Source organism: Heterocephalus glaber, unplaced genomic scaffold (genome assembly GCF_053883595.1).
Source record: "Heterocephalus glaber isolate CG9 unplaced genomic scaffold, H.glaber_assembly_v1.0 deba00001004, whole genome shotgun sequence".
NCBI lineage: Eukaryota > Metazoa > Chordata > Mammalia > Rodentia > Bathyergidae > Heterocephalus > Heterocephalus glaber.
In genome coordinates, this window is record NW_028258179.1 from 5,470,273 (window position 1) to 5,491,533 (window position 21,261).

Sequence of the window (21,261 nt, forward strand, 5' to 3'; positions counted from 1 at the left end):
GGAATAAGAAAGGTTAAAGTGTACTAATTTCCTGTTTAGGCAGAATTACCAGTATAGGGTAGTTAAATAAACTGCATCATATAGTAAAAAACGCTGTATAAAAAGTATGTGTGAGTAAGGGAGAATTCGCAAAATACGCTGTTAAGACAGCACAGATACAAAACAGCATGCACAACACCAGGAGGTAGCATTTGTATGTGTGTGGGTACATGTGTATAAGTGTACCTATAAGCATTGTTTTGAAAGCTTTATAATAAACTTCTGATGGTGCTTACTTCTGTGGAGTATGACTGGGAAGTCTTACATTGGAAGATGATTCGTTCACTTTTGTTACATGACCTTTTTAAAAATGCATTCTACAGATTGACTGACTAAGGCCATCTATGAAAAACTAATTGTCCAGTTTATGGACACTTAGCTTTAAGAAAAATGATATGTATATATATTCAGTTACTTTACTGACACTTTTAAACATTAAATTGGCGTATTCTTTTGGAAAATTTGAGCTGTCAAGTTTGTTTTTCAAAATCTTTACTAACAAAGGCACATGTTTACTTACCATGTTTTCTTATTTTGTTTATAGGGAGACCAAATTTTGAGGAAAGTGGACCAACATCGGTGGGGAGAAAGCATGAATTTATACGGTCAGAAAGTGAAAATTGGCGAATCTTTAGAGAGGAACAAAATGGAGAAGATGAAGATGGAGGTTGGCGACTAGCTGGGTCAAGAAGGGATGGAGAGAGGTGGCGGCCTCACAGTCCTGGTAAGAATTTTGTTACATAAAAGTACAAAGGGACCGAAGTAAGTGAGAGTGTGATGAAAGTATTAGAGATTTTGTTTTTAAAGAGGCACGAGAAAAATTTATTAGAAGTAGATATAGGACACACAAGAGCGGAGTGTGGGTTTGCAAAGAAATGAGGCACCAGTGTTAGGCATTGAGTGAAAAGGTAAACTGGTTTTAAAAAAGAAAAGGAGGGGTCATTTATGCCATCATACTTAGCCTTATTACTATGAAGAAATTTCAGCATGAAAACTTCCCATCTATTCAGTTGATTGAAATCACTTTTGTTTTCCTGGGGCAAAGAGTATCGTTTAATGGAAAGCACCTGGCTGCAACTGCAACAGAGAGGATTTCATTCACATTTGTGGAGCGCTTAATCTTTTAATCTTAGCATTCTTTAAAATTTAACAGTACTGGGGAGGGTTGGGGAACAAAAACTTAGAAATGTATAATTATACACTGGGAATACATGTCCTCTTTACAAGTGGGTATTTTTTCCAAATAAAGGATTTAATTTTTCATTTTTTTTCTTCTAAAAAAATGTGATTTATGCTTATTTGAAGAATAAACTTTAAACCCAGGTCAGAGACATAGTCACAAGTTCATCCTTTTGCCCTTCTGACTTCAGAAAAAGGAGAGAGAATAGTAATGTTAGTAGTTCTAAAGTTCTTTTGTTGGACTCTTCAGAATGCTTCAAACTGTTCTTTTCGGACATTAGATATGCTGGTAATTAAAGACACTGGTGCTTTGTGTTAAAGTTCATCCCCTACCAAAGTGCTGATTCCATGCCTCATGATAATCAGATGCAACTGTAGCTTAAATCATGGGGTCATGCAGAACTTCAGTGTACAGAGTGTAGTGCCCTGTGCATTGCATGTGCATGATAATATATCAATAACCATATGCCAAAGAAGCTTACCTTCAATAGAGGAAAATGTAATAATGCAAATGATTTTTACTTTTAAAAATATCAACAAAACCACTAGGCTACATCTGAGTAAACATTTTAACAGGCATTGATTTGTTTTATGGAATTGTAGATAGGTAGAAACATGATGAAGTTACTCTTTGGATAGAGTTAGAATGCATTTATACCAGCTCTTCATGCTGCCCCTTGGGTGGGTTTTCTGTCAGTATTGGGCATTGTGTACATCACAGGATCTAGGTATTTCTCATTGGTCCGTGTCCTGGGCAACCAGGTGTTACAGTTCTCTTCAAGGCATTGGGACATTTTGTGCTGAGCTTGACTGTAAGCTGAAGGGTGTGTAGACTATGTTCCCAACGAGGATTTAGTGAAGAATGGACAGGATCTGGGTTGAGCAAGAAGATAAATTACAGCTGATCAAAAACAAACAAGGTGAATGTTTTAGAAGATGAGCAGTATTTCTGAGATCAAATATCTGATGTTGATTCTATAAAAGGTAGTTAAGTAAAATTTTAGTGTTTTCTTCTACTATTGTCCCCACAATTTAGAATTTGGTTCTATATTGTTATATTGTCTTTTTCAACTGGACAGTCCTTTTGTTTTTTTTTTTTCGAGATAAGGTCTTGCTATGCAGTTTCGGCTGGCTTTGAACTCAGTTTGTTGGTCAGCCTAGCCTCAAACACATGGTGATCCTCCTGTTTCCGCCTCCTGTGTTCTGGGATTATAGGCATGTCCCACCATGCCCAGCAATCCATCCACTGTTTTATTTTTTATTTTTTTGGTACCGGGGATCGAACTTGGGACCTTGCACTTGCAAGGCAGGTACTGGAACCACTGAGCTAAATCCCTGGCCCAAGGGACTTTGTGCTTTTGAGGTAGTCGGTGAAACTACTGAGCTAAATCCCTGGCCCCACTTTTTTTTTTGTTTTTTTTTTTTAAGGTTTTTTGAAACAGTATCTCACTATGTAGCCCAGGCTGGCCTCAAACTCACGGTGATTCTCCTGCCTCAGCCTCCCAAGTGCTGGGATTATAGGCATGTGCCACTATACCTAGTGTCCATCCACATTTTAAGACAGTTTAGGGTAAAGAATAGAGGTCAGAAAAAACCCACTACCAGTTCATTAAAATATACTGTTTACTTTTTTTTTTTTTTTTTTTTGGTACTGGGGATCGAATTCGGGTCCTTGAGCTTGCACAGCAGGTGGCGAAACCACTGAGCTAAATCCCTGGCCCTACCGTTTACTTTTTCAGCCAGAATTTTTTTTTTTTTTTTTGGTACCGGGGATCAAACTCAGAACCTTTTGCTTTCTAGGCAAGTGGCAGAACAATTAAGCTAAATCCCCGGCCCTTTTAGCCAGAATTTTAAAAGCTTAGTCTGATTATAGTAGTTGTTACAAGATGTTAACATTTTATATAGTTAATCTCTTATTAGAATTTGAGTAACATTTAAAATATAATTATATAAATTAAATATAGTTATTTTGGTTGATTTTATGAAAATAGTGTGCATTTTAAGCTCAGATATAAAGCCCATAAAGATCAGCCTTAATAAGCTATCTTGCTTACCTAATTTTTTTAGTGTCATGAGTAGTTTTATTAGCTATTGGTAAGAGGACAACAGAATTAGAGGGTGTCGTTTTAGTAAAGTAGAGCTCACAGCTGGATATAGTTGGAGTTGGGGGTGTGGAGGACAGTGAGTCATCCATTCTGGGGCTGAACTTAGGAAACTCAGTAAGAGGGAACTTGAGCCAGGTGCCTAGAAGGATAGATTCCTATCACAGTGCATACTTAGACTGCTTAGAAATGATAGTAGTAGACAGGACTCTGGAATTCAACATTTGATCTTGAAGACTCCTTTTGAATAATGACTCTAGGTTTACACTTCAGCAATCTAGGTATAAAATTCCATAGTTCCCATAGATGGTAGTAAATGTATTTAGTTGTTTGTGTATAAGTAGGGGTGGGGAGTATGAGAATAATTTCTTTTATGAGTATCTTATAAGATGCTACCTGTGTTTGTCATCTTAATGCTTTACCTTTTGTAGTTTGGTTTTTTAGGTCACTGACTCTAGCAAATTGGGCCTCAGTTATAGGAATATTTCATTTCGGCCTCAATTCTTTTGTGTATGTCTCACAGAGTAAGCAATCAAGAATAGAAAAATTCTCATTCCTTTTAAGAAAAATACTGTAAGTAGGATCTGTGTTCTTAGGTAGTCTTTTTTTTTTTTTTGGTACTGGGGATTGAACTTGGGTCCTTGTGCTTGTGCAGCAGGCGCCGAAACCACTGCTAAATCCCCGGCCCTATTAGGTAGTCTTTTTCTTTTGGAAAGTAGATGCAATATATAGTATGCTGGAGTAGACTTAGGAGTGTCCCCGGGGGATATTCTATGGAAATAAAAACTCTCTAGGGAAAATTAAGAGATGAGAAAAAAGGGGAAAGAGACTAAGCCTATAATTGTGGAAAAGCAGCAGAAGATAGAGTTGGAATCTATTTCTGCTTTGCTGTAGTTTTTGTTTCTTCTGTCCAAGTTTTAATTTCCCCTTAATGTATAAAATTAGGATACTAGGCCATATAGAAATCTGTAACATAATCTGTTCATGCTGTAGTTCCATGGCTTTTTGTTGGAGTCAAAATTACAAATGAGAAGTTGGCTTTAGTAAGTAGGCATGATGAATTTGATACTATAAATTGACACGGGGAGCTTGTCTTATCCATAAGGAGTGATTTCATGGAAGAAAGAAAATGCTTTAAGATCTGCCACAGAGAAGGCATAAACTTCAGTGTGGAAAGATATCTAGTGCTGTCAGTCTCAGCTAGGAGTAGGCCACATGAGTGGCTATATCAGCATTAATCAGATACCTAAAGCTTATTAAAAGTGCATACTTTGAGTGAGGTGGCCTTTCAAGGTACTTTGTTTTAAATTTATCACCTAAAGCTTTTAGAGCATGTTGAGTGGCTCAGTACTTGATGAAGGTAGGTACTGTTGTCACTTAGTAATGATTACATAAACTCTTGAGTTCTGAACTTCATTCATTTTCTTAATTTTTTTCTCTTCAGTAGGTTGATTGATTTGAATTTGCTCTCAGTTGTAGTTTTCGTCTCTGTTTCCTATCCATGATTTTATTTTCCACATACTGAGTCATAAAACTTTTCTAAGGTTTGTGTCCTCATCTCAGATGGCCCTCGTTCTGCAGGCTGGCGGGAACACATGGAACGACGTCGGAGGTTTGAGTTTGACTTTCGAGATCGGGATGATGAGCGGGGCTACCGACGGGTGCGCTCTGGCAGTGGAAGCATAGATGACGACAGGGATAGCTTGCCTGAATGGTGCTTAGAGGATGCTGAAGAAGAAATGGGCACATTTGACTCATCTGGTGCATTCCTTTCTCTTAAAGTAAGAGATTTAGTTTAAATGCCATGATAGGCACTGACCTTGTACCAAAGCCAAATATGTGGTTGACATTTGATTCTACTTTCTTGCTACAGAAAGTACAGAAAGAACCTATTCCTGAAGAGCAGGAGATGGACTTCCGGCCAGTGGAGGAAGGGGAGGAATGCTCTGATTCTGAGGGTAGCCATAATGAAGAGGCCAAAGAACCTGATAAGACAAACAAGAAAGAGGGAGAGAAAACAGGTAGAGTAGGAGTTGGTAAGGTCCACTATGTCTTTTACCTTCCCCCTCTATCAAACCAAAACTTTTCTAAATTTATTTAAGATTATTTTGTGTTGCAGAAACTAGTGAGGAAACACCCCTTACTTCATCATCATCTGCTAGACCAGGTACTCCTTCAGACCATCAGCCTCAGGAAGCAGCACAGTTTGAAAGAAAAGATGAACCCCAAACTGAACAAATGGAAAAAACTGAAGAGGAGAATCGGGTGGAAAGTAGTCTGTCAACCAAGGTCCCCAACAGAGTGGAGGGTATGTATTTGTGAATGTAGACAAGCCAAAGTAAAATTCTAGATTCTGTGGAGGCAATGTTCACGCATATGCTAGGCTTCTGTTTATGTCTCCTAGAATTGCTATAGGCATGAATTACTGGGGTAGCTCATTTTACTAGTAAACCCAATCAATGCTTCCCACATATGTTTCCATCTTAGAATTCACCAGAATAGAATTAGAATCTTGAAAGTTGGGTTTATGATCCTCTGCATTTGTTTGATTCCCAGGCAGTTAAGCTTTCTTTCTTCTAATGGTTATTTGCATGCCCAACTTCACATCAAAATGTTACTGTTCCAAAAAGACTACATGGAGGAATCTAGAAGTCCATTACCTTTGCTAGAAAATAAGCTTGTAGCACATTCTCTAATATTACTGCTCATACACATTTTTAGGGAATTTCAGTATTTATTTCTATAATTCTTATATATATTAAAAATAATATTACATAGGGCCGGGGATTTAGTTCACTGGCACCATACCTGTCTTGTAAGCGCAAGGTCCTGAGTTTGATCCCCGGTACCCCCCCCCCCCCGCCAAATAATAATAACAATGAACAGTAATAATATCACATAATGCCTGATGTTGAAGAGTTGTTTGAATCATTTACCATGAAAGTTCATATCCTTAACAAGGTTGACCATCTGCTTCCTTCCATACAGTTTTAATGCTAGGCTCTTTATCTCCTTAGCCTCAAAGCCCCTGGGTCCTGATTACTGCCCTGTTCTCTGTGTCATGCTTTTCTCTTCCTGAAACCTCCTTCAGTCCACATTCCAAGCTAGATTGTTGTTTTCTTCTGTTTCTTGAATAATTAATAGTTTCTTACACAAGATTACAGTTTTATAAAGATCTGTTACGGGTCGGGGATTTATTTAGCTCAGTGGTTCCGGCACCTGCCTTGCAAGCGCAAGGTTCCGAGTTCGATCCCCGGTACCGAAAAAAAGAAAAAAAAAGATCCGTTACATTTTTTTCTCAATAGTCTAATACTTTGAGAGTTTGAACTAAGACTTTCAGCTTTTTGTCTAGTAGAAAGCTGTTGAGTAAATGAATTCAACAAGTATTTGAATCTATCCAAATCAGGTGTTGTGGACCTGTACCTTTTGAGACCATTTTGAATCATATTAGTTATTTTGGAGTTATATGCCCCAGGATTACTTGTAGTTCACTTTCTTGAATGGATATGCCTGTGGGTCTTATTCTGGGAGACTTTAGGGTTGCGTCCAGACATGTATATGTAAATCTTCATAGATGGGGATTAAAGGTTAACATTTCAGATTTATAGTTTATAGGGAATTAAATCATGTGTATATTAATAAAAGGGCAAAAAAATGATAGGATCCCACTATTGGTAGATTCTTGGGATTCAAGCAGGTCATTTTTGAACATATCTTAGAGTAATAAGCGGAATTTGAAGGTGTAGGTGTAGTTAGATGAATTGGGAGAGGACATTGCAGTACCAAGGAGCAATGAAAGCTAAAGTGAAGATGTGGGGTGGGTTGAGGTGGGGGCAGGAATCACCTTCTGTTTTTACTTAGATGTGGTCTCAGGTGTGAAAAGGAGGCTGGTGGGAAACACAGTTGGAACTTAGATTCAGTGGCTGTATGTAGCATCTCTTCTTGTGATGAATGTGACTTGTAGTATTCCTGAGCAGTACACCTGTAAAGGGAAGGCTGTAGCAGATGAGGTTTCAGAGTCAAAATTAACAGGACTTAGTCATTGAGAGAGAAGTCAAAGTTGATGGAGGTCCCTGAGAGGATTATGGTGCCATTCACAAGAAAAGAGAATGGAAATTGAGGGGCATATTTGAAAGAAAAAAGAATAAATTCAATTTTGAACACTCTGATGTGTTAATGAGAAGTAGAAATGACCAGAGAGTAGTTGTGAATGAGGTAATAGTTTAGGGGCCAGAAAAAGAATTTTGAAAATTACTGACACTTGGGTAGGGGTGAGAAGAAAAGTGAATTGAGAACAGAACCTTTTGGTGATTCCTAGTTTTAGGAGTAGATAAAGGAAGAGAACCAGAGAAAAATCTTTAGTAACATGAGTAGTCAGGAGAGTAGAGTGCAGGGAAACTGAGGAAGAGAACAATTCAGCATAGAACTGGGTTGGTAACATTGGATGCTGCAAAGGACTAGGAAAAGTCTTAAGAGTTTGGCAGCTTTGTGTCACTTCTCTTTGAGATAGGATCTCTACTGGAGAGGTAGGGAGTGGAAGTCACGTTGTATTAGGTATGTGTGGTGGGAAAATGGAGACAGCATTGTAATTGTCCTTTTCAAAAGTTTAGCAAAGAAAAAGAGGAACAGGAATTTTGAGAAGCTCTCTGTAATTGAACGAACAATGTTTCAAAGAAGAAACTGCAGTTGTGTCTTGTTACTTTCACACCCACTCCTCTCCTGTCCTGTCCTGCCCTGCTTCTCTGTGGTGAGGATGAACTTAGAATCTTGTGTGTGCTAAGCTAACGCTGTTCCTCTGAGCCTTGTCCCTAGCCTGCATACTGACAGGTTAGAACTACTAGAAATTAATAGGCGCTCCCTCGGCAGTTTTTATTATTGAGAAGAACACCCTATTCTATGCAGATGGACTCCTAAATAAAACATATAATTTATTGAATTATATTAATTGTGACTTGAAATAGACACTTATACAAGATCTTTGGAGATATTTTCAATAACGGCTTTGCTGAGCTGTGACATGTGTGAGAAGAATTGGGTGCTTTGATAACTGTTTAGAGACATATTATAAGGAAAGGATTAGACTGACTGTTGCCAAGAGATCCACCTATTACTATTGGGTAGATTATCTAGCACCACAGGTTGGCACCATGTAGAAGAACCTGAAGTTTTAATCCTTACTTTTTGTCATCTTGTGGTGTTAATTCTGTTATTGTAGGGAGAAATACTACACTTCATAAGAAGCAGCTTCAGTGTTCATGACAGGGTTCACATTTCTGTTGGGCCCATTTAGCAGGCTGCCCAACTTAATAATGCAGTTAACCTTCCTGAGAGTCTGTATTTCCAAGGATTTTCGTCAGTCTAACTTCTTTTCTCTAGAAATGGTTACCGATATCCAACAGCCCCTGACACAGCTCCCTCCAGACACAGCCTCTCCTCTCCTCATACTTCCACCTCCTGTTCCTGCTCCTAATCCTGCCCTGCGGCCAGTTGAGATGCCAGTTGTTGGTGCTCCTGGTATGGGCAGTGTTTCCTCAGAGCCAGATGATGAAGAGGGTCTCAAACACTTGGAGCAGGTAAAATTCATGTTATTCTTTTTTATTCCTTTCAAACTGCCATAAAGGGTAGAAAGTTGTAAATGTAAACATGTAATAATAAAAATGAAATAAAATAAATAAATGTTGCCCTCTAGATTTTAAGTACTGGAGGAGTTGTTTGGTTATTTAGTATTTGTTTATATGAGTAATTGTCTTTCAAATCATTTCATGCTTATAAGTTTCTGCTATGTAGTAGTCATCATGTCAGGTTATTTTTTGCTCTTCTGAGGTTGCTCTTAGCTGTTTACTTTTCTTTTTTCTTTTTGAACTTAATGGAATGCCAACGACGGCGAATACAAACAGCTGTGAACAGTCACTGTCTTCTGTGTTTTTGCCTCAAGTGTAACAGAGGGAATGGTTTAAGAGTTTCAGGGTACTAACTGTTAGGTCCCTACATTTCCCTAAGATTGTGTATACATTGTTATTTGCTTTTCTACAAAAGAATTTCTCTTTGAGCATGGAAGGGTTAGAGGTAAGAAATGCTGGAGAAAGGAAAGAGGATAGTTTCTTAGTAAAATATGTTAAAGATTTTATTTTTAATTGAGTCGTTTTGTCAGTTAACACCCTTTTGTATAGGTTTAGTTTATCCAATTTAGAACTGACCAGTGGCTTATTAGTTTAAAAACTTAGTGTATTAACCAGAAGCATGGCCTTTCATTCATACTAGTTTGTATTTCAATCTCAGTTGGTTTGCTTAATTTTGAGACCGTGAGCAGGATTTAATGTGCTTGACCCTTACCTCTCCCCCTTCTGTGAAATGAAGAGGGTCTCAAATGCTTGTTTCATGGACATTTAGAGGGGGGCAAGAATTAAGTTGTTACTTGCTTTGTTCCTTGTATAGTGTCTTTTATAAAGCGTTGTTACATACTGTATATGTTTTAATTTAACATCGTTTGTTTCTTCTTTTTTTTGTGTGTGTTTCTTACGTTTTTGTTTTTCTCTTACTAGCAAGCTGAGAAGATGGTAGCTTATCTCCAAGACAGTGCACTAGATGATGAGAGACTGGCATCAAAACTGCAAGAGCACAGAGCTAAAGGAGTGTCAATTCCATTGATGCATGAAGCAATGCAGAAGTGGTATTATAAAGATCCTCAGGGAGAAATTCAAGGTAAGTTGTTCCTTTCTGCCTTAAATATTGAAGTGTCTGCCATTAGCTCCAGCATCATTTAAGAAGTGTAGGGGAGGATTTAGCTCAGTGGCAATGCGTCTGCCTCACAAGCACAAGGTCCTGAGTTCAATCCCTGGCACCAAAAAAAAGGGGGGGGGTTGTTTAATGTTAACTTGTATAATAATAAAGGTGCCAGCAGACTTTATATTATATATGAAGAATATATATTATAAAAATAAAATTTGAACACAAGGGAGAATGCGATGATTAATATGACAGTGGTATAAGCAAAATGGTTAATTATCTCAGCTCCAGCATCCCAACTGGATAAGTAGGCAGGTAAATTACTCATCTTCTTTCTGCTTTAGTCTCCCTGGCCATTAAAAGGTGATGGTAATAGTGTTGGAGGATCTTAAGTGTGTTGCTTAAGTGGACTTCATATAAGCTAAGAGGTGACAAACCACTAGAAATATTACAAATGAATTCCTTAAGAGATTTCTGTGGTATGTAATTAGAATGGGAGGAAAATTCTGAGTGTAAAGGATTTTTGTGGAATTCTTCATTTCTGCTTCAGCAGTCTTTGCTTATAACCTGAAATTGGTTGTTGACTATATTAATATCAGTTTCAGGGCAGTATTTTACCAAGTACACTCTGTGATCTCTCTCCAGCATATTAACACCCATTCCACGCTTAGTCCTCTTACCTTCCCTTATTCTCCTTCATAGCATTTATTGCTGTCTGGTGTTGTATATATTATGTTCAGTGTTTGCACCTCAGTACAGTGTAAGGTACCTGTGAGCAAGGATTTGTGTGTGTATTTAACTTTCTTTTGGGTTAATTGTAGCTTTGCATGCAGTTGTAAGAAATAGTGCATAGACATTCTATGTGCCCTGCCCTTTACCTACTTTCTTGCAATGGTAACCTCTTATAAAAAACTGTAGTCCACACCAGGAGATTGAGTTGGATAACAGTCCAGTTTCAGAACCTTTCCATCTCAACAGGGATACTACATGTTGTCCTCTCATGGCCACCTGCATTTCCCTTCTACCTATTCCCATATTACCCCCTGGCAACCACAAATCTGTTTTTTATTTCTGTATTTTAAGAATGTTACATAAAAGGAATCATACAGTATGTAACCTTTGGCTCTATTTATTCAGCATAACCTCTGGAGATTTATTCAGGTGGCTGCATGTATCAGTAGAAAGCGTGATCAAAAAATAGGCTAGGGCTCTGGATTTAGCTCAGTGGTTCTCGTTCCTGCTGAGCAAGCTCAAGGTCCCAAGTTCGATCCTTGGTACCAAAAAAAAAAACCCCACCCCCCCCATAGGCTGAACATCGACATTTTAAAAATTTATTACAGTAAACCCATTACCATTAATCGTCCTCAAAATACTTCCCCTCACTTCAAACACATCCCATCATTCTTGTCATTTCTGAAATAGTTCCTGGAAATCCTCTTTTGTGTCTTTTTTAGTTGTACTGTTGTGGCTGCCTTGATATCCTAGATGTCTTCAAAACATTGACCTTTTGTGATCATGTTTTGACTTTGGGAAGAGCCAGAAGTCACATGGTACCTGATCCAGTGAATAGGGTGAATGAGGATACATTGTAATAGTTTTATAAGCTGCCTCTCCTTTGGATAGCACTCTGCAGCAGCATTCACTGTATTTTTGACCACACCTCCTAAAGATACTCAGGAAAGAGGACTTCCAGAACTGCTTCAGAAAGTGGCAAGAATGATAGGATAAGAGTGTTTGAGGCAAGAGGAAGGATTTTGAGGAGGATTAATGGCAGTATGTCTTTTACTGTAAAATTTTTCTTTAAAATGTTCCAAAAAAACCCTTCCAACATCTACCATATATTTTGATCACACCTTGTAGTTACTTTTATTACTGAGTAGCATTGGTGAGTGGATATAAGTGTGTTATATCTACATTTTGTTTAATCATTCATCTGTTGAAGGACATCTGGGTTCCAATTTTTGGATATTATGAATAAAGCTGCCAAAAACATGGACAGATTTTTGTGCCAACATTCCTTTATGGTAAATGCAGCTGGTAGGTTGAAGGGTGGTCACATGTTTAGTTTTTACTGCCAAACTATTTTCCAGGATGGCTGTACCATTTTGTATGCCCTTCAGTAATGTAGGAGTGATGTACTTTGTCCACATCCTTACTAGCATTTCATGATGTTGCTACTTTTTAATTTTAGCCATTCTGGCAGGTGTGTAATGATAAATTTTGTCACAATTCCATTGTAGTTTAAAATTTACATTTCCTTAATGGGTAATGATACTAAACATCTTTTGATGTGTTTATTGGCCATTTGTAAATTTACCATCTTAATCCTGTTTAAATGTACAGGTGAGTGTTATCAAATAAATGTGTAATGTTGTACAGCCATGACTACCATAACTCCTTTACTCTTTCCAAATTGAAACTTTAAACAATAGTTCTGTCTTCACCCCGCCACCTTTACCTAGTATTCCTTGGCAACCATGATTCTACTGTTTCTGTGATTTTGACCATCCTGAGTATTCTATGTAAGTGGAATCACACAGTGTTTTTTTATATATAATTGGCGTATTTCACTTAGTGTAATGTCCTCAAAGTTCACCCATGTGGTCGTTGTGTCAGAATTTCTTTTAATAGCTATGAAGAGTATTCTTCCACATTTTGCTTATTCGTTTCATCCATCAATGAATTTATTTTTACATTTTAGCTGTTGAGAATAATACTGCTGTGAATTTGGTTATACAGATGTTTTTGAGACCCTATTTTCAATTTTCTGGGGTGTATATCTAAAAGAGGAATTGCTAGATTATACAGAAATTCTGTTTTTAATTTTTGAGGGATTACCATGCTGTTTTTCATAGCTGGTCCATCATTTTACATTCCTACCAAGGAATTCACAAGGGTTTCAGTTTCTCTGCATCCTTGCTAATTCTCATTTAAAAAAATACTAGTTACCCTCGGATGTCTTGTTTTAGTGTTGTTTTGAATTTACCTAATGGTTAGTGATGTTGAGCATCTCTTCATGTGTTTTATTGGTCATTTGTATGTCTTCAGAAGCATTTCTATTCAAATTCTTTGTTCATTTTTAGTTTTCTCTTTATCTTTGTTTTTTTTTTGGTACCAAGGATCAAACTCGAGTCCTTGCGCTTGCACAGCAGGTGGCGAAACTACCAAGCTAAATCCCCCGGCCCTATCTTTGTCTTTTGAGATAGGATTGTGTTTTATTGTATAGGCTGGTCTCAAACTTCTGGGGTGAAGTGATCCTCCTACCTCAGCCTTCTGAGCAGTTAATACTATAGCCTGGCAGATTGATTTTTGTGTTTACTTTGTGTCTTGTTATTTTTCTGAATTCAGTTATTGGTTCCAATTGTTAATTTTAAATGTACTTAACAGTTTTTTGCACATAAGATCATATCATCTATGAACAGAGAAAATTTTACTTCTTTCTAATTTTTTTTAGGGGGGTTACTGGGGATTGAACTCTGGTCCTTGTGCTTTTGACACAGGCGGGAGAACCACTGAGCTAAATTAAATCCCCAGCCCCTCTTCTAATTTGAATGGCTTTTATTTTTTTTTCTTGACTAATTGCTGTGGCTATAACTTTTCAGAATTGCATTGAATAGAAATGGTGAAAAGTAGGGCTGGGGATTTAGCTCAGTGGTGCCACCGCCTGCCTTGCAAGTGCAAGGTCCTGAGTTTGATCCCCAGTACCAAAAAAAGAAAAGAAAAGAAATGGTGAAAAAGTGAACATGCTTGTCTTGTTCTTATGTTAGAATACAAACTTTCAGTTTTTCACCATTGAATTATGTTAGTTGTAGGGTTTATTACACAGCTTTTAGTATAAAGCAGACTCCTTCTAGTCCTAGTTTGTTAGCTGTTATTATCAAAGGTTTGATGAGTTCTATCGAACACTTTTGCACCATTTGAAATAATCTCATTCATCTTGTCATCCCCCCCCCCATTGTGTAAGGTGGTGCATCACATTGATGAATTTTTTCCCCCCTAAAATGGGAAGTCTGTTTTTATTTTTGTTTTTTTGTTGTTGTTGTTTTTGGTACTGGGGATTGAACTCAGGTCTTTGCACCTGCAAGGCAGGTGGTGGAACCACTGAGCTAAATCCTCGGCCACATTGGTGAATTTTTGTATGTTGAACCATCTTTGCATTCCAGGAATAAGTCCCACTTGGTCATGGTGTAGAATCCTTTTTTGTGTGCTGCTAGATTTGCTAGTATTTTGTTGAAGATCTTTGCATCAGTGTTGATAAGGTATTTTGCCTGTAGTTGTGGTCTGTGGGATCTTTTTTAATTTCGTTTTTTGTTTTTTTTGTTGTTGTTGTTGTTAGGATTTGGATCTAGAGTGATTCTGGCCTTATAAAATGAGCTAGGAAGTATTCCTTCCTCTTTGGTTATTTGGAAAAATTTGAGTAAGCTTGGTAATAAATGGTAGAATTCTTCAGTGAACCCATCAGGCATAGGACTTTGCTGGGAGATTTAAAAATTTCTTTTTTTGTGTTTTGAGACAAGGTCTTGCTGTGTAGTCCAGGCTAGCTTTGAAGTCCAGGCTAGCTTTGAATTCACTATGCAGCCCAGGCTGGTCATGAACCTAGCTGTCTTCGTACTTCTGCCTTCTAAATGCTAGGATTACAGGGATGAGCCCATCTCATCTGGCTTGTTGGGAGGTTTTTGATTATTTATTCTAGATACTATTCTTCAGTTGATACAGTTTTCATATATTTTCTCCCAACCTTTTTCTTTTCATCTTTGTAACCATCATTCACAGAGCAAAAAGTTATAAATTTTGATGAAGTTCAGTAGATAAGTTCTTTTTTTGTTGTTGTTAATCTGGCTGTTTTTGGGGGGTTTTTTTTGGTACCGGAGATCGAACTTGGGACATTGTACTTGTGAGGCAGGTGGCGGAACCACTGAGCTAAATCCCCGGCCCTTGGATAAGTTTTTTTTTTAATGGATTGTTCCTTTTGGTATTAAGTCTAAGAATTCTTTGCCTAGCTTTAGATCCCAAAGATTTTTTTCTAGTATTTCTTTTAAAATTTTTATGTTTTATATTCACATATATGATCCATTTTGAGGTACCTTTTGTGTAAGGTATGAGACATACTAGTTCAAGGTTGTCTGTGATGTGCATTTGCTTCTGGACCAAGGCAGTCTTTCCTCTCTTGAATTGCTTTCTTCCTCTTTTGTCAAAATCATTTGAGCAATTTGTTTGGGTCTATTTCTAGGTCTTTTGTCCTCTTTCATTCATCATTTGTGTCTGTTCCTTCACTAGCACTGCAGAGTCATGATTATTGTAGCTATATAGTCTTGAAATTGGGTAGACCTAGTCCTCTCAGTCTATTCCTTTTTCAAAGTTCTTTCTAGCTTTTTTTTTCTCAGTTGTATTTATTGTTTGCATTATATTTCAGTTTATTCTCTTAGCAAGTCATCATGGTGATCATGAAGACAATATAGCAGGAAAAGGTAGGGAGTATCCGAGGGCTTCTTGGATACTTTGGTTTGGCTGTCAGAGGTCATTCCATGGTTGTTCCAGTGCGAGGGCAAAGGCAATACATATGCATTATGACTGTAGAATATCTCTCATTTCAGCATCAATCTGTGAAATACAGTAGCGAGGTGGTGAATTTATGGAACAGCATTTGGAGGCAAAGTCTGAGTGCTTGTCCACCAGGCCTGCCAACTCCATTGGGGCTGGCATCAGGCAGTTTTGTTCTTAGTCGCTCTGATAGTTTTTTCTTGTAGTCAGTAAATGTGTTTTCTGAATAATCTGCACATACCTCTTGTCCCTTCTCAGTGAAAGAAGATAATTTCTTCTTCAGCTGCGAGCCCTTATCAGTAAAGCAGGCAGCAGAGTCTTCAGAGTCGCAGCATTCATTAAGGCTCTTCAGGCTTGTCCCTAGTATTTTGCTGAGGAATACTTCTGGAACAGGAGTCCTTCTAGTCAGTTCAAATGTATACCGATCCAAGACTTTTGTGTTCCTTTGGTCACACACTTCTGTATTTGTGGGCAACTCGATGGCTGGCAGCTCAAGTGGTAGGGCAACTGGCATGAAGCATATGCATGTAAAAATGCCCAAGAGTGTTTGTTCTTGACAACAGTCTTCAAACTCAGAATTCTTCTTGGATAATTTGTCACAGACTTTTACTGTGTATTCAGGCAGCTCTTTGGCCATGCATTCCTCAGAGGTAGACTCACAGCATTTGGAGAGGATTGCAGTCATATCTTCAGCCAGTGGCAAAACATCCTCCAGATCAGCAGTAGGCACTTTTTGGGCTAATTTTATGTGATGGCTGAGTCTTGATTTGTCTTTTCCATAAGCAGCATATTGTGAACAAACTTGATTTGACATAGTGGTCAGGAGTGATAAGTGTCTAATCTGGGTCTTTCAAAAAGTACATGGTTGGACTTGGGGAGGTACAGCAGGACCCGATCATAGAGAGATAACTCTTGGTGTAATCAACTGAAAGTGGCAGTGGGACTTGTCCATAATTACTGGGATATTCATACAAAAATTGGTCAGCAAAACACCTCGGATCTTTCTGGAACACCTCACAGATCTCATTGTTTGTTGGCTCTACTTAGGTGGGGAATTCTCGAGGCTGGTGACTGAGTGTGGCCATGCAGAGCTTCCGCTCCAGGCCCTCTTTGCCACAGCACTCAGGAGTTCCTTTGTGCACAGGGAAAGGAGAGTCATTTTCACAGGACTTGGCAGACAAGGCTGAGGTCTTGGTGTCATAGCAGTCGGGGTCGGCCCCCTCCACACAGCACTCTTCTGTCAAGGCGACAACTTCCTGCACGAGCTGGCTGACCTGCTCAAAGGTGCTGCTGGAAAACTTTCTGCTGTAGAGGATGAGTGACAGCATTCTGAAGTCATCCTTTCCCAGTTGGGCGAGCTCCTTGCAGACTTTATCCTGTTCAGAATCTCGGCCGAGAGAACACATCAACTTGCACAGCTCTGTAATCAGAGGACTTGACAGTAGTGCACCATGCTGCCCATTAGGTTAGTTTTTCCTGGTGCTACCTCTCCTAGTAGCATCTCCCTTCTCCACACAGCCCACAGAGTGGGCTCTTTCTAGCTTTAGTTTCTTTGCCTTTTCTTATGAAGTTTAGAATAATTATGATTATATTTACCAAAAATCTAGGTGAGATTTTGGTGGGATAATGGTAATTCTGTATATAAATTTGAGAATTGTTACCTTTACTTCATTAGTCCTCCAGTCCAACAACAATACTGTATGTCTTCAATTTAGATTCCTTTAATAGCTTGCGTCAGTGGTGTGGTTTTCAGTATAGATTTAGTACATTTTTAAAGATTTATACCTGAATATTCATTTTTAAAGTGATTTGTACATTTACTATATTCTTAGTGTTTATTCACTGCTAGCATATAGAAATACAATAGAATTTTGGATATTTATCTTACACTCTGTGATCTTACTGAATTCATTTATTAGTTCAAGGAACCCCTCACTTTTTTGGGTCATTTCCTTGAGATTCCAAATAGTCATGTTCTTTGCAGATGGGGGCAGTTTTGTTTTTTCTATTTTTTAATTTTTCATTTTCAACTTGTTTGCCTTCTAGTTGCTTGTTGACTCATTGTGCATTTATTCCATCACTGTGTTGAGCAAGAGCGGTGAGAGCAGACATCCTTGCGTTGTTTTTTTTCTGTATTCTTAATCCTGGGAAGCATTCAGTCTTTCATTGTTAAGGATCGTTAAAGGTAATGTAGGGGTTTGTTTTGTTTTGTTTTTTAGGTTGTGTTTTTGTTTTTGTTTTGCAATAACCTGTGATCAAACTCGACCTTCTGCTTGCAAGGCAGACTCTATGCCACTGAGCTAAATCCCTGGCCCAATAGGGTTTTTATAGATACTCTTTATCAGGTCGAGGAAGTGCTCCTCCATTCTGTTTTCTGAGATTTTAGTGTGAGTAGGTGTTGGATTTTGTGGGACACTTTCTGTTTCTGTTGATAGGATCATACGGTTTTTCTTTAGTCATTTCTGGGATAGATCATACTGATTGGTGGTTATGTATTGAACTAGCTTTGTATCCTTGGGATAAACTCCCTGCTTGGTCCCATGGGTTATACAGTCCTTTGTATATATTGCTCAATTCTATTTGCTACTATATTGTTAAAAGATTTTTGTATCTATGTCAAGGATGTTTTGTACTTTTTTTTTCCTTTAATGTCTGGTTTTATTTTATTTTACTTACTATTTGAGGGAAAGGGTGTGGTCTTGCTTTGTAGTTCAGGCTGGCCTGGAACTATGTGCCCCAGGCTGTTCTCCACCTTGGAACCCTCCTGCCTAAGCCTCTCAAGTGCTGGGATTAATTTAGGTTAATACTACTTTATAAACTGAAATGGAAAGTACCCTGCCCCTTGTTTTCTTGAAGAAATTGTACTAGATTTGGTTTAAATGTTTAGTGGAATTCTCCAATGAAACTTTCTAGAGGTTTTTTGGGGGGGAAATTTTAAATTATAAATCTAATTTCCTTAATAGATACATATAAAGTCATGTAAATTATTTGTTTATATGTGTGTGAGTTATGGCAATTTCTCCTTTTTGACAAATTGGTCTGTTTGTCTAAGATACCAAACACATCTTCTTGTTATTTCCCCTTCCTTTCCCAGCCCTCCCCGCTTCCTCCTTCTCTTGATCCTCTTCCCATTTGCAAAAGATCTATCTCCCCGAGCACTGTTTATTGTGTGGGTACTTGAAAACAGTGTATATTTTGCTCTTTGTAGTGTTCTAAAAATGTCAAATTGCTTCTGTTACTTGATGGTTTTAATTTTTCTCTAATCTTGCTGATTTTCTAGTTGGTCTCCCAAATGTTGACCAAAAGATAGTCTGCAGGTTGTGGATTTGTCTATTTTTTCAATTCTCTCAGATCTTGTTTAATATATTTTGCCAGCTTTGTGGTTTGGTGCATACAGATGTATAAGTATTATGTCTTGGTGAAGTATCCCTTTGCTATTGTGTCATGTCTCTTTGTCTCTGGTAATTTTAATTGCTCTGATTTTTACTAATATTGCTCTGATATCTTTTTTTGCTCTGATGTCTACTAATGTAACTTTATTTTCATTAATATTTGCATGAGCTATCTTTGCATATCCTTTAACTTTCTTGTGTATTTGGAGTAACTTTCTAGTACCCATGGTTAAGTTCCAATAACCCCATCATAGGTTGAAAATATTGTCAAAAATGCATTTAATGTACTTACCTTGCTGAGGCTTGTGGCTTACCAACACAGTGCTGGGACCACTCTGTGGAGTGGGTTTTACACACCCGTTATCACACGGCTGGCTGGAGCTGTCTTGCCACTGTTGCCCAGCATGGTAAGTAAAGTACTGCATAGGGAGAAGGTCAGAATTTGAAGTATGGTTTCTACCAAGTGTGTGTTGCTTTCGTACCATTATAACATCCAAAAATCCTAAGACAGACTCCAGGTCTGGATACATGAGATGAAAAGGAAACTCTAGGGAATTCATGGGCATGCCAGTTTTCATCCTGGAGGCCCCTAATCAGTGTGCCTTCTTCAGAGTGCCCTTTTGTTTATTTTATATATAAAATCCATGCTTTTTAGTTGTACTCTTGAGCACATTTACTCCATATTTCTGAAATGGAAGTCCCAAGGCTTGCTTTATTGCCAAATTCTCATTCCTTAGGTCATATAATCAGTGTTTAGTAAATATTTGTTGAATGAATTCATTAATGCTTTATTGATCAGAATGCTTTTTAAATTATATATACAAAATGCTTGAGTATTTCTTATTGTAAAACATCTAGAGAACATTAATTTTCCCAAGGCCAGATTTAGTACTATCTAGGTAAGTAGTAATCTTTAGTTTAATTGATTATGGTTTATATTTTGTCCTGCCTTCACTCATCTCTGGCAGAACATAAATAATGGAGAACATGTTCAGCTGGAACATATTTATATTCTGTATGCCTAAGTATTTTATTAGTTAGAAGCCTGTTCACTACCCATGGAGGTAATTTAAGGTATTGTAAAAATTTTTATAATGATCATATGCAGGAAATTTTGTTTTGTTTTTGGATTTTTTGTTTGCTTTTAGAACTGTGGGAAGGATTCTTATAGCTCTTCTGTTTAATTGGTGCTCTTGTAGGTCCCTTCAATAATCAGGAGATGGCTGAGTGGTTTCAGGCAGGCTACTTCACTATGTCTTTGCTGGTGAAGAGAGCATGTGATGAAAGCTTCCAGCCTCTTGGTGACATCATGAAAATGTGGGGAAGGGTTCCCTTCTCTCCCAGCCCAGCTCCCCCTCCTCATATGGTGAGTGCCTTCCCCACCAGCTTGGGATATGTGTTAGATATAGGGACACTTGCTCCTCTTAGAAAGTAATTGAAATGTATTAGAATGGGGGGTCGGGTCCTGAATGGGAGAATGAATACCAAGCTGTAATAACCTTTTCACATTCATTCCTGTTCTCTCCCATTCTCTCTCTCTGTCCCTCTCTCCTATCCCCACTCCTCTGTTACACACATACACACACCCCTTCAGTAGCTTTCTAGTAGCTGTAGAATGAAGGCCAGTATTTTATCTTGACCCACCTACCAGGTCCTGAATGGTCTGGCTTCTTACTTTCCTAAGCTTATGTCAGAGCTTTTACCTTTATTTATCTACTGTGCTTTGGTATAGCTGGTCTCTTTCAGTTCCTTATTACTACTAATTAGACTACCCATTCTCTTTCCTTTACTTCAGTTTGCCTCTTGTTTTCTAGCTCATAAAATTCTTGAATTTGAGGTTTACGTTAAAGTCACTAGTGCTTCAGGATATTTTAAGGACTTAAACTTTTGACCTTTCTCTTGAATTTGCTCCTGCCTCTCCCAGTAGAGTTCTTTTGGAGGTCTCTAAACATCTACCTCCCCTTGTATCTCCAGGTTGAAGTGACTGATGCCTTAGTGATCATTGTCAAAAAGCCTTTAGTATGGTGCAAGCCTATAATCCTGGCACTTGGGAAGCTGAGGCAGGAGCATTACCATAAGTTCAAGGCCAGCTTGGGCTACATAGTGAGTTCAAGGGCACCCTGGACTACATAATGAGACTTTGTCTAAAAATACCTTCAGTGCAAACACTTTGCACAGTAGTACATCCCTCTGACTAATTTTATCAACTATACATTGAGGCTCTGTACTAGGGCTTATGTTAAGTTCTTCTGAGATGAAGACAAGACATTGCTTCTTGTAGT

At 38.1% G+C, this 21,261-nt stretch overlaps 1 protein-coding gene and 1 pseudogene across 21 annotated transcripts in view; one reads left to right on the forward strand and one right to left on the reverse strand.

The window, feature by feature from the left end:
* The window catches only part of Gigyf2 (GRB10 interacting GYF protein 2), a 147,188-nt gene that overhangs the window by 89,130 nt on the left and 36,797 nt on the right, over positions 1 to 21,261 (forward strand). For 10 of the 21 annotated variants that reach the window (XM_087209411.1, XM_087209422.1, XM_004868075.4 and 7 more), the window contains 7 exons: positions 584 to 763; positions 4,884 to 5,101; positions 5,194 to 5,356; positions 5,440 to 5,628; positions 8,697 to 8,893; positions 9,863 to 10,022; positions 20,179 to 20,345. In XM_087209411.1, coding sequence (XP_087065537.1) covers positions 584 to 763; positions 4,884 to 5,101; positions 5,194 to 5,356; positions 5,440 to 5,628; positions 8,697 to 8,893; positions 9,863 to 10,022; positions 20,179 to 20,345 — 1,274 coding nt within the window. The remainder of the gene's footprint in view (positions 1 to 583; positions 764 to 4,883; positions 5,102 to 5,193; positions 5,357 to 5,439; positions 5,629 to 8,696; positions 8,894 to 9,862; positions 10,023 to 20,178; positions 20,346 to 21,261) is intronic. The other 11 variants (XM_087209416.1, XM_004868079.4, XM_087209423.1 and 8 more) reach the window with 3 other exon arrangements.
* LOC106007985 (vitamin D-binding protein pseudogene) lies at positions 15,597 to 16,993 on the reverse strand (annotated as a pseudogene).